We start from the raw sequence: 15814 nt of genomic DNA on the forward strand, positions 1-15814 counted from the left end.
AAGACATGTAAAGTTGCTATTTTGTCAGAATTTTCGATTTACAAAAATTTAAAAATAAACGACTTTAAATATTGTAAACATTTTAAGACTGTTAATATATATAGAACATAAACTAGATCTTTATACAGTAAGCAATAATTGCATTAACGAAGAAAGAATATTCTGTCCATGCCATTGGATGCATCATTAAACGACTAGCACTAAATATTACTCCCTCCATTCATTTTTACTTATCCACTTTTAACTTTGCATGCTCCTTAAGAATTAATCTCTCTGTTCACTTTTACTTTTCCAGTATTCTAAAATAGATTTTCACTTTTACTTGTCACTTTTAGCATATCAAGAAAAGACAATTTATTTTTTCCTGTTTTATCCATAGTATTAAATACTCACTTCAAATCATTTTTCAAATCCAATAAAAATATGGACCAATTATTATGGGTACATTGGTAAATTATGCACTTCATTTATTATTTCTTAAACAGCGTGAAAAGTCCAAAGTGGACAAGTAAAAGTGAACGGAGGGAGTAATAAATGAAGTATGTATTTTACTATAATACCCATATTAATTGGTGTATAGTCTTATTGAACTTGGAAAATGATTTGGAAATGAGTAATTAATGTTAAGGGTAAAACAAGAAAAAAAAAGTTTGTCTTTCCTTGATATGCTAAAATGGACAAGTAAAAGTGAAAATTTATTTTTAATATAGTGGACAAGTAAAAGTGAACAGAGAAAGTAGATGCTTCAATATCAAGGGCTAATAAATTAATTAACTAAAAATGTGTATTTATGGATAACAACTGTATTGTTTGTAGATTATTGAAGGAAATTTTCCCATTTCAATTGAACCAACCACCAAAATATTTCTACACTAAAATAAATCATATATCTTCAATATTAGAGTGCTCGCAATTATTGGAATGAGAAAGCGCCAACTCAACTAAACTGAGAAAAATCCGTGCCTTGATTTTACATTGTACTATAAGTATAGTTTTTTGTTTTGTAAAACAATAATTGCTTCTCAGTTCCAAACAACTTAATGTCAACCAAAAACCTCCTATAAAACATTGTATGATATAAAGTAAACATTGTATGATTGCCTAAAATATAATTAGTTAAATATACTGTAGCGTAATTCGATGCACGAAGTATCCCACGTTTGCGCAGGGTTTGACGAAGGATCGCACCACAAAGGGATGTGATTAGACAACCTACATTGAAGACACAAGCATCGATGACCAATTTAACGACTCAAAATCATCACCTATAAGTCATACGGATCGAAAAAAACTTAATTTACTGTTACTTCAAGACTCCTCTTCATCAATTATATAAATGGACTAGCTAGTAATATAAGATTTATTTACACTATTAATTTACATAACTTAAATTCACAAGTAACACACTATAGTGCTCTATGTAGTGTATAGCATCCTATAAGGATTTAGTGCTAGGAAAATGTATTGTCATGGATAGAATCATGGGAAATTGGGAATTGGAAGAAAAAGATGGTATCTTTTTTTCTGCAAAAGCCACCGTCCAAAAAGGCTTACCAAACACTTAACACTACTTTAAAAAACCAACTCATCTAAAAGTAAATGGCTTTTTCCTATAATAGTTCACAGTAATGCCATTGCCAAGTACTTAAGCTAGAGTCCTCATCTTACTTTCTTGATACTATATTTATATTCTCTCTTCTTCTCCATTTTCAAGAGGAATGCATCAATAAAACTGTCATTTCATATAAGTTGTCGCGGCATAGAATCAATTTCTTTACTTTGCTGTGTAATTAAAACATAGTGTTAACGAGCAAGAAAACAGATGTGCTAAGGCGCAACAGATGTTCTAAGTGAAGACTGGTTAGAACCTGAGATTCCACATATGTCTAATTGGCCACAGTCCGATAACAACTTATTCTCATCAAGCCTTGCAAGCTATCTTGATAGTATGAACCCTTATTCTCTTTTGATTCCCTCTATTCTTTTCTCCTATCTGTAATTCAGTATGTGTTCGTCAAAGATTTTAAGTTATACACAGTGTAAATATATTTTGTATTATTAATACTTCCTCTTTTTAATTTATGTGAACCTATTTCTTTTTATGTTCGTGCCAAAATGAATGACCTCTTTCCTAATTTGAAAATAAATTCACTTTATGAATGATTGACAGTCACACAAAATATTCAAGACTTATTTTGGATCAAGTTTCAAAAGTCTTATCTCTTTCTTAAATGTCGTGCCCAGTCAAATGAGTTCACATAAATTGAAACGGAGGGAGTATATAATTTAATCGATTATAATAGGCTTTAATCTATTTTTACGTTACCGTATTAAGTTTGATATGAAGAACTACATGTTGTATGTAGATCAACTTATAAAAATCTTTACATTATCAGTGCTTCCGATCCTTTATTGTAATACTATTGTAATTGCTGGTTGGTGCACTCTAACATGAAATTTTCTGAGGCATATTAATTTCATCTTGGCTACTCATGCATACTGGCTTTATGTGGTCTTTATTTATACGAGTGAATCACTTCTGTTTTTTTATAGGAAAAATTCTAATATTACTACGAGATGGTAGAGAATTCTTGGGAACATTCCGTTCTTTCGATCAATATGGTAACTTATGTTATTGAACTTAAGTATTTCTTGCAATTTATTCCTGTTTAGTTGTATTTTTATGCCTTGTGAAGCTTTTATTTCTTACAATTTTTTGTTTTTTCATTGTTTATATAGCAAATATAGTATTGGAAGATACCTCAGAACGAGAAATGGTGGGAAATCTCTATTGTGACATACCTTTGGGTCTCTACATTGTTCGTGGGGAGAATGTTATGTTGATTGGAGAACGGGTAATACACTAAAGTTTAACTTCTACACGCGGATATAATATCAAATATTTTAGCTATCACTTGAAAACCTATTTTGCAACAAGTATGATTTACTAATTTATATGTAAGTAATAAATTACCTTTGTATGTTCTTTTTGCTGTTAGTGACATACCTATACAGTACTTGCATCGTACGTGAGACTTGATATTGATTCTGTTTTTTTTGTTTTTTTTTTTTTTTAAGATAAAAAAACATACATTTTACATTAAATTTGCACTCATTGTTTTAAAAAAAAAAAAGTGGGGGAGATCAACTCGTATCCATTTGCTTAAAATCCTAAATTTGCTTTTGAACCGGGGCTCCCGATCTAGAGTTCTAGTTATGGCTTTGGGAGAATTTAATAGCTTTGGCCAAACTCTATACTTGTATCGAATAAATTCACCTAATTATACAACAATAACAACATACCTAGCTAGTGAAATCTCACAAAGAGGTGTCTGGGGAGGAAGAGTGCACGCAGACTTTATCCCTGCCTTAAAAGGTAGAGAGACTTTTTGCGGTAGGCTCTCAGCATAAGGACAAGAAATTCAAAACAATATGAAAAAATGAATAGTGGAAATGAATATAACATGGCAACAAACTATAAAAACGTGATAGAGTAGTAACAATCACAAAAAAAAGTTCGCCTAATTATATTCATAAATAAATGTAAGCTCTCGGGCGGATTCCTCTTTTTGCTCCTCGAATGTATAGGTATTTGTTAGGATCAGGAGTCCGAGATAGTGCGGAATTAGACAAAGCAGTCAATTAAAGACAATAACAAGGATAATAGGAGACAAAAATTTAACGTGGTTCGGTCAACTTGACCTACATCCACAACCAAAAGAGAAGCAAATTTAGTAACACCAACGGATACAAAAGAGAGTACAAAACAACAAAAGAGAGTACAAAATTAGAGTAATTAAATACTCTAATATCCCAAAACCCCCAAGAGAATAATCTCATAAGATCACTCCAATAAAGGGTTCAAACAAGTATTTCCCAACACACAACTCTCTTACAATAATACTCTAAAAGAAGAGAAGAAAACAAAGAGAAAGAGAAGCTCTTCAAATTGTTTTTGGTGTGTCTTCAACTATGGAAAGCCCTTCTATTTATAGCAAGAAGTACTTGGTCTCCAAGTTTGTGATGCTATATGTAATGTCATGAACAAATGTATCCACCACACATATTAAAACTTGATGCCCAAGTTCATTGCTAATAGGCTTATGCCTATATCCAAATGAAGGTCATATTACAATATTAACAGACGTTTCTCGATCCATAAATTCAATAATTTGAATCCCCTTCTGCAGTTTGAAGTTTGAACGACAACAATGTCGTCCCATGTGTTTTATTTTAGTTTTTGTGCTTGTTCATGATCAATAGTTATGATGTAGGAGTCTAACGAGGAGGAGCTTCCGCCATACATGACTAGCGTGTCAGCAGCAGAAATCAAAAGGGTAAATATGACATATATTTTTTGTTTCTGACCCGGTGTTTTCTAACAAAGACGACTGTGTATCACTTAGTGTTCGAATCCGAAACCCCAACCTTAACCGTGCTGGTTAAGTTTGACATATATATTAATACACACATAGTCTGTCTCAGTACTGTCCCACTTCTTTATTAATTGGAAACAAATTAATTTCAAATTTCTTATTTTATTTTTAATGAGATGATTTATAGTTATACAACTATGACTTGTTTTAGACCACCAATTAAAAATCTTTTTTTCTTTCTTTAATTTCGTGTCAATCAGACAGACCACATAAATTGGGGCGAAGGGAGTATTTATAAGCTAATATTTAACTAGCATCATGCATATTTTTCTTTGCCAAACCGCTTGATCAAGTGTGTTTTCTACATATTAGTTATTCCTGTTTCATATTATGTGATGGTATTTGACTGCTTAAGAAAGTTTTTTTTTTTTTTTTTTGGAATATACGGTTTTAAATATGTGTCATTATACATTTATGTGTCTATAAAACAATATGTGATTAAAAAAAAAGAGAAAATTAAGAGCTTAAAATTAAATTATTTGTAAGACGTTACAGTATTATTTATTTCATAATAATAGTAAAAGGGTGTCCAATAAATGGAACAACTAAGGTGCAGCTGGTTCCTTATGAACTAAGTTGCATAGCATTTTTATGGATATTTACCTTCTTGTATAATGTTAGTACTAACACTTTTGTCATGTGCAGGCTCAAAAGGCAGACAAGGGTGCCATGAGAAGGAAAATGGAGTTTCTTGACTTTGACTAGCATTTATTATTAATTGTTAATTATTTCCCTTTCCCATAATGTTGCATGCCTTCTTCACAATAATACTCAAACTATATTTATGTACATCAATGAATATTCATCAGTACTAACTTGGACCACTTGTCATCCTTAAATGTCCAAAGAGGAAGCATCTTTTGTAATGCATTATTCTTCAAAAGATTATTTCGATCAAATGGTTTCCACAAAATAGAAAAATATTTTTCTTAAGGAATAACCTGCCACAGTATTTAGGATAATGTTTTCCTAAGGTGTGTTTAGTAGGAAGGATAATGTTTTCCTAGAAAATAAGTTATTTTTCTCACTTTTTTTTTATATATTTGGTAAGTAAACAGAAAATATTATACCAAGAGCATTTATATAATATAGTTAAACAACAACATACCAGTGTAATCGCACAAGTGGGATCTGGAAAGGATAGTATGTACACAGACCTTACCTCTACCTTGGAAAGGCAGAGAGGTTGTTTCGGGAGACCCTCAGCTCATATAAAGACGAATAGTATAATTTAAACAAACAATATAAAAGTGGAGGTGGAGTGGGTGGGGGTACAGAGAGATGAGGGTGAGTTGGAAGGGTCGAGGGTGCATGAGGCGTGTCGGGGTTGGGGTTAGGAGTGGGTAGAGTGTTGGCAGGGGTGTATCTAGCCTATTGATTTGGGGTTCAATTGAACCCCTAACTTGCGATACGAAACATAAATTTATGTATAAAAAATTATTAAAACTGTAATATGTAATAGATATGAACCCATGACTTTTAAAATATAACTGATTCAACACTAAAAAAATTATGATTGAACCTATAAAATTTAAATCTTGAATCCGCCTTTGAGTGTTGGAATGGGGGATGGGTGCAGGGTGGGTGGACTGTTGAGGATGAGTGTGGAGCTGGGTGGACTGTTGGGGATGGGTGTGGAGGTGGGTGGAGTGTTGGAGTGAGAGAGACATTCTATTTGCTATTTCACGAGACAATCCACGTCGATGTAATGAAAGTGAAAGATCCACGATAATAACAAAACGTCTTGAATAATCGACTGGTTTGCCAAGCAGAGTCTCACAAAATCTTCCCTCTTTGCCTTCAATTACATCAGAAAATGACTTGTAAACCTTATTGTGACCGTCCCTCATTGGTTGTTCCGTAATTATATTATGTTGGCGTAAATATACCCGTTGTTAATAGATCGATAAGAATATTGTTCCAATAACTCTTCTATAGGGTTAATTATTATCAGCACTCATTAGTTTACCCTCACCTATCTAAATGATCGATCTCAACTCAAGAGAAAGAACAGGTAATAGACACAAAACCATCCAATCAAACATGAAACACCACCGATTAACACTATAAACGAGTAGACTTAGCTTAAGATTGCGCCCGTCATAAAAAATGGCCTTTTATTAAGATAACCCATTGGTAAGATGTATGTCGAATTAATTCTAGTATTGTTTCCTTTTAGCTTCTTTTCTTTGTAATAAATAAAAAAAGGATTTAAATTATATGCAGTAATAACATAAACAATTTTGATGACATCTATCAAAATATAATTTGAAGCAAAATATATTTCTCGACTGTCAACAATAAATAGAAAAAGTTACATAATTTTATAAAAGTTTGTGGATGATTATGGCAAGGAACTAAAACATCATGATGGAAAAAGGAACCAACTGAAAATAACTTAACTGATTGCCTTTTATTGCCACTCTGAACATATTACACACCAGTACTAAGACGAAACAGGAAACAAGCAAGTATCTCCCGTCATTTATTTGTAGATGTTTAGTAGATTTCTCGCTATATATATATATATATAAGGTCCGTGCAAAAGCTACTAGGTTCCGTGAACCATTACAGATCTCACAAAGGAAGTGGTGAAAGAACAAAGACACGATAAGCATGTTCACTCAGGGAAGGTGAGCAACGAGACAAGGGATTCATGAGCAGGAAAACGCGAAACAAGATCAGAACGTTTGGCCAGTTCAAAGTCTTCAAACTGGAATGCTGGAGCACAGGTGCATCCAACAAGAGAGAAATGCTTCTCACCATCCCTTGCAGGCGATTTTGTTGCTTGCAAATCAGCAGAAATGTTGTAGTCCTTCGTGGGAAATGCGCCAAACCATACATTTGGAGGTACTGTGTACTGAACCAGTTGATCATCAACAAGGGGATTGGGTCCAATGCAAGTTAACTTCACCTTTCCATCAGTCTCATTTAGTTCCATCACCTGAAAGCACAGAAAAGTGTTAGCATTGTCATATTTCAGGAAAACAATGGCGAATAAGCAGTGCATTAGTCTTAATGGGAAAAACTTTATATGTGCCTTCACACAACTGATATTAGTTGTGTGAGATACATTTTAATCTCACAAACAACTGAACAACTTGACCAAATCTCACACTTTTGGGTCCACTTGTTTGTGAGTCGAAAAGGTGCCTCACACAACTAATGTCAGTTGTGTGAGAGACATAATTAAAAAAAATTGTCTTAACGAGAATAACTAATGTTCTATAATCGTAAAGATCTCTTTTCAATTATGACGATCCAAAATAAGAAACTTGTCCCAGAAGGAAAGTGTCTGTTTACGTCCAGAGTTACAGACTAGATATGACAACTGAGATTCGGAGGTGAATCCCGCATTAAGACTTGACAGGTTCAGCCTTTAAGATTCTTAAACATTAACCTTATTGTACTTTTGGAATTGTGAGTTCAGATTTTCCTCGAGATTTTGTGGTTTTTTCACACATATATATCTATACAACTATACCCATGTCAGAGATATGAGTTCATATAAACCTATAGCCTTTCAAAGGCTACATCAGCCACTGCTGAGATGTGGCCAAGTAGTGTTCAATATTTGGTAAGATGAAAAGGCATGGAAATAAAGAGCTAATGTTTGAATTGCATTGAACTAACTGCATGTAGATATTGTTTCATGTCATATGCCCCATGCTAGGTAGTCATAGTCGAGTGTGTCATTTAGTATTCAGAGCAGCCAAATGGTAGAAACTGTGTCGAAAGGAACTTTGAGGAACCTTAAGGTCCTTAAAAGTTAGCTTTAACACTTGTGATTGAGTCATGCCAACTAAATCACTTGCAGTTCATACCTAACACAAAGCAAGACACCAAATATACAGAACGATGCAGAAAGACAGCATTGATAATGAGAGATAATCCTAATCCGGTGCATAAAGATCCATGTAGACTACAGGAAAGAGTGTCATCCACTATAGTGTATTACTCCCACCGTCCCAATTTAAGGTGTTTGACTGGCCACGTAATTTAAGAATGAAAGGAAGATTTTTTGAAACTTGTAATCTAAAATGAGTTAGATATTTGTGTGGCTACAAATAATATCACTAAGGGTAAAATGAGAACTTTAAAGTTATATTGTTACTAAATTTAGAAGAGATGTCATTCTTTTTAGTATTGACTAAAAAGCAAATAGTATCACATAAATTGGGACGGAGGGAGGGAATAGTACTCACCGTGATTGGCTCTCCCATATAAAAATGCCATGTTTCTGCGCATGGTATCCTGTGAAGATGAGACGCAGTTCCAGAAGGTAGCAAGAAGTAAATGCATGTACTGACAGGTCGATCAACCTTATCTGCAAAGGTGTAATCAGAATAATCAGGGAAAAACAAACTAATTTGATAATGAAAGTTTCAAGCTGTATTCTCTCTTATGAGGCCAATGCTGCTCGTGATACACGAGACAGTTAAACGCAGTCAGAACTTAAGAACAAGAAACAGAATTCCATCATCCTGAGGAGACATTTTAAGTGCTCAAAGACAATGGAATTCACCAATTAGCGGCATAACAACCAACTGATATTTGTAGCAGATATGCTTTATTCTCTATGTGGAGATAGAACACTTTGATCAAATCGTCATTGGTGAAAACAAAAGATGGTTTGTATTCACAAACAAAAAAGTGCTCCAAATAATATATTAAAATAAATGATTTTATTGATTAAACTTCTGAATGGGCTTGCATATAGTTATATATCAATCATGCAAAAGGGCTGAAACCATTCACAAAAACTATGTTATTAGCAAATGACAAGTTACTACATGTCTTCAATAACTAAAAGATGTATCATATATAGAATCTTTGCTTCCTTTGTGACAACTAGTTTTGTGTCCAAGAAAATCAAAGACAAGAAAAATGTAACAAATTGCAGTATTTTAATTTCCAAATACATTGTATAGTACAATCTCTAGAATTTCTCTAAGTCGGGAAAAAATATCCTCATACTCCTCTTCAATTGTTGGCTTAAGGGCTTGATCTCATATTCTTGGGTTCGATTGACTTGTGTTTCAAAATTCAAGGGCTTGAAGCTTAATCTTTGATCTATTCGTCACAAATGCTTTGATTTAATGGAACTTTGGAGTTGAAGGACATGGATGAGCTCATTTGCTAGAAGCTAAACTAAATGGACTAACCCCATAATATAAGTTTTTATTTAAACTGATTTATTGAATCTAAATAATTAATCCACTCATATTAGTTCAAATATTTATTGGATTAATATATCTTGAATTTTAGGTAAGACATTTAGGGTCGAGCAACCTCTAAATTGTCTTTGGTTCAAACCATGTAATCAATCACTAATACTTGTGTTAGCATAGACCGCCTACATCACACTCTCTTGGAGTGCGGCCTTTCTACGAACCTTGCGTGAACGGAGGACGTTTCGTACACCGATTTTTTTTTTTTTTTTTTTTTTTTTTTTATAAATATCCATATATCTTGATTTTAGAATATAATCCAAATTTCTTATAGGATTCAAACCAATAAAATTTAATTGTCAATAAATGCCCTTACTTCAAGACTTGTTGGAGTGTATATTTGTGATATTTTATGACTAGGCTTGAAGCAGTACTGTATAGACAATTTCATGCTATTTTCTTGAGAATTTGCTCTTTCTCATCCACCTGATTTTTTTAAACCTTGAGTTGAAGCAGTCAATACCTCTTCTATTTAGTCACTATTGGTTTATTAAATATAAGGACACTAGACGTGGCCCAACTATGAGAAAGCAGTGAATTACCTCCCCAACTTCGAATAGCTTTTTAGTCCATTGGAGATTTGAAATAACCCCAGGAAACTATAATTTTAAAGTGGCACCACATGTTAATCAGTACTGGTATGATCAAACCTTGCAAGTATTTCTTTTCCTTTCTCAGTTGGATACAACATTCTTATTATTGAAGAACTCTGACCAAAGTAATATTCTTTGAACAAGAAAGTTCACATAAGACAACTTATTTTACTGCCACTTTAATTTATATCCCCTAAGTTGACAGGTGCATTATTCTAAAGGTGAGTGACATTGTCTTTTTCTATGGTCATTACAATAGCACACTTGTGCTTCAATCATGGATATATAAAATATTACTAATGTGGATGTCCATGCAAAGTCGCAAGGACTATTATATCAACAAGTGTCTAACAAAGAATAAGATGATACTTTGTCCAAACTTACAGAAATCTAAAGATTGCATCACAAAACTGAAATACAACAATTTGTTATATTCTTCTTGCTTTGATTTTCTTAGACACCAAATTTGTTGCTAAAGACGGATTACTACGTCTTTAATAACTTGAAGATCTTAATTAGATATTTTATGCAGTGTCCTATTAGTCTCTTCCTGATTTGTTCTAACGGCATAAGCAGAGAGCCCTCTTTCTGAAACAGTGGGATCAAGTGATTAACTAGTCCAAAAAGTTTAAGCACAAATCCAAGAACATACACTTCTAATATCCCCTTCATTTCCTATTAACCCTCCAATCTAGAACATTTTTCAGTGCATACGTGGTATTAATTTTTTCAAATAGGAAAAGCCACCACCAAACTTGAGGTGAGACAAAATAGAAGGCACAATAACCAGCAGAAGTGATAAAACAAAAGGTATAAAGTAGCCAACAAACTAGCTTTTTCAAAAGAGATATGCTGGACAAACTTGACAAAATTCTTGAGATTAACACCTGAATACAACTCACAGTTCTCATTAGGAAACACAAATAGCAAAATTATCTTCTCTTTCACTGGAAATTTGATGTTCCCTCGGTCCCAATTCATGTGACATTTTCCGCTTCTCGAGATTCAAACTATATAAACTTTTATCAACATTTTAAAATGTACTTTTCCACTCGATAGAGATTAGAAAAATTGCAGCTTATAGTACTTATCCTATAGTTTTTGAATACCTAAATTTTAATTTCAAATATTGAGTTGATCTAATCCAATTCAGCTTCAGAGATTCATCAAAATGACTCTCGATAAGTGAAAAGTGTCACATAAATTGGGACGAAGGGAGTATTAAACAGCACGATAAGACCCCAGAACCTACATATCCCAAAAGCCACATAATTGTACATATACTGCAGACACATGAAAGAAAAACAGACCAAGATCCAAAAAAAAAAAAAAACCATGAGCAGCTCAATTGTAAGCATCAAAACAGATAACAGTCAAAAAGATTCAAGACCCATAAATCAAAAAGTAAAGAACTTTATACAGAAAAACTTACATAGTTACATGTAGCAAAGGACCAAAACTGGTAAGTGCACTTAAAAGGACTATTTTGAACCTACCCTTGAACATGAAGGACCATCTTTGTTATTTTCTTATTGGAGTCACATAGAAGAAAAACAGACCAAGATCCAAAAAAAACAATGGACAAACTCAATTGTAAGGACCAATTCACATCACAGTCATAGAGATTCAAGACACACAAATCAAAAAGTAAAGAACTTTATACAAAAAGACTTACATGTAAGTGGAAGATGAGAACAACAAACTTTCAGAACAGAAAGAACAAAAGGTATAAAATAAGCCGAAAAAATGATAAAATTGGTCCGTTATGTTTGAGGGTAGGTTCAAAATATCCCTCAAGTATGCACTAAACAGTTTTGATCCTTTAAGTTTGCCTAAAGTTAACACTTGATGAGACTTTATGATGTTTATAGTTAAAAAAAGTCCGCAGTTTTCCGTTAAATCTAACGAACATAAATTGTTAAATATTTGATAAGAAATAAAAGTGTTAACTTTTGACAAACTTAACCGACCAAACTGTTAAGTGCATACTTAAAAGGACTATTTTGAACCTACCATCGAACATAAGGGACCATTTCTGTTATTTTCTCACTGCAGACACACAGAAGAAAAATAGACCAAGCTCAAAAAATCCCATGAACAACTCAATTGTAAGAATCAATACACATAAAGATTCAAGAACCATAAATAAAAAAGTAAAGAACTTTATACAAAAAGACTTACATGTAGGTGGAAGATGAGAAAAATAGAAGGAATAGCAAACTTTCAGAACAGAAAGAACAAAATAAGCCGAAAAAATGATAAAATTGGTCCGTTATGTTTGAGGGTAGGTTCAAAATAGACCCTCAAGTATGCACTACACAGTTAAGGTCCTTTAAGTTTAGCCAAAAGTTAAGGTCCTTTCTTGATGTCTACACTGTTTCCGTCAAATCTAACACAATTGTTAAATATTTGATAGGAAGCGTTAACTTTTGACAAACTTAACGGACTAAAACTGTTAAGTGCATACTTAAAGGACTATTGTGAACTACCCTCAAACATAAGGGACCATTTTTGTCATTTTCTCAAAGAAAAACAGACCAACAACAATAACATACCCAGTTGTATCCCACAATGTGGGGTCTGGGGAGTGTAAAGTATATGCAGACCTTATCCCCTTCTTGAAAGGTGAAAGGTAGGGAGGCTATTTCCGAAAGACCCTTGGCTCAAAAGAAAACAAGGGAAAACAAGAGAAAAGAGTCAGATACGGCAAGCAAATCCAAAAATCCCATGAAGAACTCAATTGTAAGAATCAATACAGATAACAGACATAAAGATTCAAGAACCATAAATAAAAAAGTAAAGAACTTTATACAGAAAGGCTTACATGTAGATGGAAGATGAGATTTGGAGAGGATAACTGAGTTATCTCTAAATGTTTCAGTATACAAACCACCTTCTGGATTTGGCTTCAAGTTTAACTTGTCAACAATTTTGGAAGCTGTTGGCTCAATGAAATTTGAAGCCATTTTTTGTCTCAGTTGTTTTCCTCTCTAGTGTTTACTTATACATCCTATAGGTAGTTTTTGGAAATTAATGCTCCATCTGTTTCAATCCATATGGCTAGTTTGACTACTAATCTTGCACCTAATTAAATACTAGTAGATAATGCAGACTGGAGAAAATAACAAAAATGATAATATTATATTTGAGGCAGGTTCAAATAGTCTCTTAAGTATACATTTGTTAAAAGTTAATATTTTTAGCCACCGTCAATTATTAAAGAATTCTGTCTAGATTTGACGGGAGCTATAAAGAAAAAAGGAAATTAGCTGGAATTCATATTTAGAGGTAATTTTTTTATAGTTTCTACTATTTTTAATTTATTTCGAGGGTCTGATGAGGTGTAATATCTACTCTTTTGTAGTGTCTAAGCGTAGTTTTTTGTGTTGCACATTTTACAATTTGATGGGACTTTCTTGGCGCCTATATTTAAACCTTTTTCTCCACTGTTTCCGACAAATATAGATAAACAACAACAACAACAACATACCCAGTTAGATCCCACAATGTGAGGTCTGGTGAGGGTAAAGTGTACGCAGACCTTATCCTCACCTTGGAAGGTAAGGAGGCTGTTTCCGAAAGACCCTCGGCTCAAACCGACAAATATAGATAGAGCTCGACAAATATTAGATGGAGATAAAAGTGTTAACTTTTGGCAAACTTAAAGGACCAAAACTGTTAAGTTCATACTTAAAGCACTATTTTGAACCTACCCTCAAACACAAAGGACCATTTTTGTTATCTTCTCACTGCAGCCACATAGAAAAAAAAAACAGACCAAGATCCAAAAAAACCATGAGCAACTCAATTATAAGAATCAAAACAGATAACAGTCATAAAGATTCAAGACACATAAACTCAAAAAAGTAAAGAAGTTTTTATACAAAAAGACTTACATGTAGGTGGAAGCTGAGATTTGGAGAGAATAACTGAGTTATCTCTGAATGTTTCAAAGAAAAAGCCACCTTCTGGATGTGGCTTCAAGTTTAGCTTTGCAACAATTTTGGAAGCTGTAGGCTCACTAGAATCTGATGCCATTTTTGTTTTTTGTCTAGGTTCTTTATCGTTTCTTGTGTTTACTTATAGTACCTCCTCTTGGTCGTTGTTGAAAATTATAACTGCCCTCTTTTAATTAAACTTAATATTCCATTAATTTTAATATATGTTGGCTAGTTTGACCGGCACAGTTTTAAAAAGAAGACTTTTGTAACATATTAGGTGTGACCACAAGGATAGCTGAGATGGTTCAACAAGTGTTTTTTTTTTTTTTTTTTTTTTTCACGTAGAAGGTTTGGGATCGATTTCATCTGAACTTGTTGTACGGGGCTTATCTAGTGCAGTTTATATATCCTGTGTAGCGGTTCTGCGGGTTCCCTAGTTTACAAACAAAAATAAAAAATAGGGTGTGTTTGGTACGATGGAAAATATCATTTAAGAGCATTTGCATGTTCTCTTAATAAGGATCAATACAGATTATAGTCAAAAAGATCAAAGGCCCACAAATCAAACCTTCTAGACGTGGCTTCAAGTTTAGTTTGGCAACAATTTTGGAAGCAGTAGAATTTGACGCCATTTTTATTTTATTTTTTTGTTTTTGTTGTGTGTTCTTTATCCTTTCTAGTGTTTACTTATGTACATCCTCTTGATAACAACAACAACAACAATAACCCATTGAAATCCCATATCGTGGGGTCTGAGGAGGGTAGAGTGTACGCAGACCTTACTCCTACCAAGATAGGACGGCTGTTTCCGAAGTACATCCTCTTGATAGTTGTTGGAAATTATAAATGCCTTCTTTTAATTAAATTTAATATTCCATTTGTTACAATTCATATGGCTAGTTTGACCAACAGTTTTAAATAAGAAAAAGGATTTTTCCAACATATAGTGTCATTAAAATGGTCAGGTTCAATACTTCCACCGGTCCAAAATAATTGAGATTTTAAGTTTGAGCTTCTGGATTAAGCATATCACTGACTCTCAAAAGTTAATATGGCTTTTGACCAAGATACCCTAATTATGATTTTCTTTTCTTTTTAAGTTGACATAATTATTATGGGATATGAGAATGTGTCAAGGGCAAACTTAAAAAAGAGAACTAAATACTTTCTTGGTTTTGTGAAACAACAGTTATTTTGGACGTGAAGGAGTAATGATCAAGTTTGAATGAGTTATATAAAGGCAACATGTGTCACATCTCTTGGCTTGCAGTGTGACACATGTCGCCAGTGGCGGATGTAGCATGATTAGTGGAGGTTCAATTGAACCCCTAGCTTTCACGCAGAGCATAAATTTATGTGTAAAAATTTATTAAAATTGCAATAATTAATAGATATGAACCCATAACTTGTAAAACACAACGGGTTCAAACTAAAAATCTTAAAAGTTGAAAGTCGAGAGTTTAAATCCTAGATCCGCCTCTCCAGTGTCGCGCCCATACTCCTTCACCAATTTTCTGACATACATATACCTCTACTTCATCATTTGACACGTGTTGCACCCATATTCCTCCACCCTTTTCTGACGCCTATATATACTTCATTCTGACTTCATC

At 33.4% G+C, this 15814-nt stretch overlaps 2 protein-coding genes across 4 annotated transcripts; one reads left to right on the top strand and one right to left on the bottom strand.

Annotated features, from left to right (window-relative positions):
- Positions 1 to 1631: 1631 nt before the first annotated feature.
- LOC132636924 (sm-like protein LSM1B) lies at positions 1632 to 5373 on the top strand. Of its 2 annotated transcripts, XM_060354014.1 has the most exons (5): positions 1636 to 1946; positions 2554 to 2622; positions 2740 to 2855; positions 4275 to 4337; positions 5082 to 5373. In XM_060354014.1, the coding sequence occupies exons 1-5, from the start codon at positions 1883 to 1885 to the stop codon at positions 5139 to 5141; spliced, it is 372 nt and encodes a 123-aa protein (XP_060209997.1). In that variant the 5' UTR covers positions 1636 to 1882; the 3' UTR covers positions 5142 to 5373. The 2 variants fall into 2 exon arrangements, with proteins under 2 accessions (XP_060209998.1, XP_060209997.1); XM_060354015.1 differs by lacking the exon at positions 4275 to 4337 and having other exon boundaries at positions 1632 to 1946.
- A 1457-nt stretch (positions 5374 to 6830) lies between these two features.
- On the bottom strand, positions 6831 to 14375 carry LOC132636925 (uncharacterized). 2 transcript variants are annotated; one of them, XM_060354016.1, is made up of 3 exons: positions 14157 to 14375; positions 8642 to 8763; positions 6831 to 7380 (listed from the first exon to the last, which is right to left on the bottom strand). In XM_060354016.1, the coding sequence occupies exons 1-3, from the start codon at positions 14296 to 14298 to the stop codon at positions 7057 to 7059; spliced, it is 588 nt and encodes a 195-aa protein (XP_060209999.1). In that variant the 5' UTR covers positions 14299 to 14375; the 3' UTR covers positions 6831 to 7056. The 2 variants fall into 2 exon arrangements, with proteins under 2 accessions (XP_060209999.1, XP_060210000.1); XM_060354017.1 differs by lacking the exon at positions 14157 to 14375 and adding an exon at positions 13085 to 14112.
- Between the last annotated feature and the right edge of the window lie 1439 nt (positions 14376 to 15814).

Source organism: Lycium barbarum, chromosome 4 (assembly GCF_019175385.1).
Source record: "Lycium barbarum isolate Lr01 chromosome 4, ASM1917538v2, whole genome shotgun sequence".
Taxonomy (NCBI): domain Eukaryota; kingdom Viridiplantae; phylum Streptophyta; class Magnoliopsida; order Solanales; family Solanaceae; genus Lycium; species Lycium barbarum.

Bases quoted from the DNA above. Each gene is read 5' to 3' on its own strand.
- LOC132636924 (XM_060354014.1), top strand. From the start codon at position 1,883: ATGTCTAATTGGCCACAGTCCGATAACAACTTATTCTCATCAAGCCTT. The intron at 1,947-2,553 runs GTATGAACCCTT...GTTTTTTTATAG, and splicing joins CCTTGCAAGCTATCTTGATA to GAAAAATTCTAATATTACTA. The intron at 2,623-2,739 runs GTAACTTATGTT...TTGTTTATATAG, and splicing joins CCGTTCTTTCGATCAATATG to CAAATATAGTATTGGAAGAT.
- LOC132636925 (XM_060354016.1), bottom strand. From the start codon at position 14,298: ATGGCATCAGATTCTAGTGAGCCTACAGCTTCCAAAATTGTTGCAAAG. The intron at 8,764-14,156 runs GTAAGTCTTTTT...ACACCTTTGCAG, and splicing joins ATCTCAGCTTCCACCTACAT to ATAAGGTTGATCGACCTGTC. The intron at 7,381-8,641 runs GTGAGTACTATT...CTGTGCTTTCAG, and splicing joins ATATGGGAGAGCCAATCACG to GTGATGGAACTAAATGAGAC.